General features: G+C 64.2%; 1 protein-coding gene across 1 annotated transcript; it reads left to right on the plus strand.

The window, feature by feature from the left end:
• Positions 1 to 38: 38 nt before the first annotated feature.
• Positions 39 to 1950, plus strand: OLIG2 (oligodendrocyte transcription factor 2). The gene has a single exon (XM_015616822.2). The coding sequence runs from the start codon at positions 89 to 91 to the stop codon at positions 965 to 967; it is 879 nt and encodes a 292-aa protein (XP_015472308.1). The 5' UTR covers positions 39 to 88; the 3' UTR covers positions 968 to 1950.
• The last annotated feature ends 72 nt before the right edge of the window (positions 1951 to 2022 follow it).

Raw genomic sequence — 2022 nt, forward strand, 5'->3', positions numbered from 1 at the left:
GCGGCGGGCGCTGACCCGGGGCCGCCCGCGGGCTCTCTCCCTTCCCCGCAGGCTGCCCGGTGCGCGCCGCCGCCCCGCCCGCCGGGCCATGGACTCGGACGCCAGCCTGGTTTCCAGCCGCCCGTCCTCCCCGGAGCCCGATGACCTCTTCCTCACGGCCAGGAATAAAGGCAGCGGCGGGGGCTTCACGGGCGGCACCGTGTCCAGCTCCACGCAGAGCGACTCCCCGCCGGAGCTGAGCGCCGAGCTGCGCAGCGCCATGAGCGCTGCGGGGGTGGTGGTGGTGGACAAGCTGGGCTTCAAGTCCTCGTCGTCGTCCTCCTCCTCGTCCTCCTCTTCCTCCTCCAAGAAGGACAAGAAGCAGATGACGGAGCCGGAGCTGCAGCAGCTGCGGCTGAAGATCAACAGCCGGGAGCGCAAGAGGATGCACGACCTGAACATCGCCATGGACGGGCTGCGGGAGGTGATGCCCTACGCGCACGGCCCGTCGGTGCGCAAGCTCTCCAAGATCGCCACGCTGCTCCTGGCGCGCAACTACATCCTCATGCTCACCAACTCCCTGGAGGAGATGAAGCGCCTGGTCAGCGAGATCTACGGCGGTCACCACGCCGGTTTCCACCCCGCCGCCTGTCCCGGCGGCATGGGGGCACACTCGGCTCCGCTGCCCGGCCACCCGGCCCACCCGGCCTCGCACCCCGTGCACCACCCGATCCTGCCCCCCGCCGCCGTCTCCAGCGCCTCCCTGCCCGGCTCCGGGCTCTCTGCCGTCAGCTCCATCCGGCCCCCGCACGGGCTCCTCAAGTCACCCTCGGCCGCCGCCGCCGCCGCCCCGCTGGGCAGCGGCTTCCAGCACTGGGGGGGGATGCCGTGCCCCTGCAGCATGTGCCAGGTGTCGGCCCCGCCGCACCACCACGTCTCGGGCATGGGCACGGCCAGCCTGCCCAGATTAGCCACCGACACCAAATGAGCCCCTCGGCGGGGCGGCCCCGCCGCGCCCCCGGCGCCTCCAGGACCTACAAACGCTCCCCCCCGGCGGCAGCGGGACCCCCCCGAGGGGCTGCGGGAGGGGATGGAGCCCGGCTCGGGGTCTGCCCTGCTCCCCCAAACGCCGGGAGAACCCCCCCGGCACGAGGAAAGCCCCGCGCATCTCCTGTATTTCTAATTTTGCGACGTTGCCGAGAGCTCCGGAGGAGGGGAGGGCGGCGGTGCCCGGGCTGGCCGCGAACGGAGGAACCAAACCCGCCCAGGGAATTCGGCTCCTTCATCCGCTCCTTCCTTCTCTCCCTCCCCTCTCCCGCTCTCGTTTCCACACGCAGAGCCTCCGGAGCCCTTCCCGGGTCGCATCCCCCCGGAAAGGCCATCCCGGGGCTCCCGGGGCCGGCAGCAGCTCCGGGGGAAGCGCAGCCGGGAATTCCGGGGCTGGGAATTCCGGGGCTGGGAATTCCGGGGCTGGGAATTCCGGGGCCGGGAATTCCGGGGCTGGGAATTCCGGGGCCGGGCATTCCGGGGCTGGGAATTCCGGGGCCGATCCCCGCTCTCCCCGCCGGGGCTTTGGGCTCTTTCCGCTCCGGGATTTGTAAATAGACCGAGAAGGACGCGAGTCCGCTCCGCCTGAGCTTTCCGTCCGTGCACTTGTTCTGTGTCAGCCTCATGAGTGAAAAAGGGGTCGCTTTGCCTTCATTTCGTTGGTTTGGGTTTTTGGGGTTTGTTGGGTTGTTTTAAGCGTATAACACGTTTGTTTTGGTTATTATTTTTTTTACGTTCCTGCCACCTTTAACCAAGTTTGAACTCTTTAATGCTCTTTCTGTGTAGGAACTTTCACCCTGTCCGTGTTGCAATACTGAGAACTTGGGCTTGTTTCTGAAATAACAACTTTTCTTATCGCTGCCCCTCGCAGAGATTTTATCATCTGTTTATTTTTGTAAAAAAAACACACAAAAAAAACCAAAAACAAAAAAGAAAAAGAAAAAAAAAAGTTGCTAAATAATATTTATTACTTGTTTGGTTGCAAAAAAAAAAAAA

The sequence above is a fragment of the Parus major genome, unplaced genomic scaffold (assembly GCF_001522545.3).
Source record: "Parus major isolate Abel unplaced genomic scaffold, Parus_major1.1 Scaffold833, whole genome shotgun sequence".
Lineage (NCBI taxonomy): Eukaryota > Metazoa > Chordata > Aves > Passeriformes > Paridae > Parus > Parus major.

Excerpts from the sequence above, each read along its gene's own strand:
- OLIG2 (XM_015616822.2), top strand. The coding sequence starts at position 89 with ATGGACTCGGACGCCAGCCTGGTTTCCAGCCGCCCGTCCTCCCCGGAG.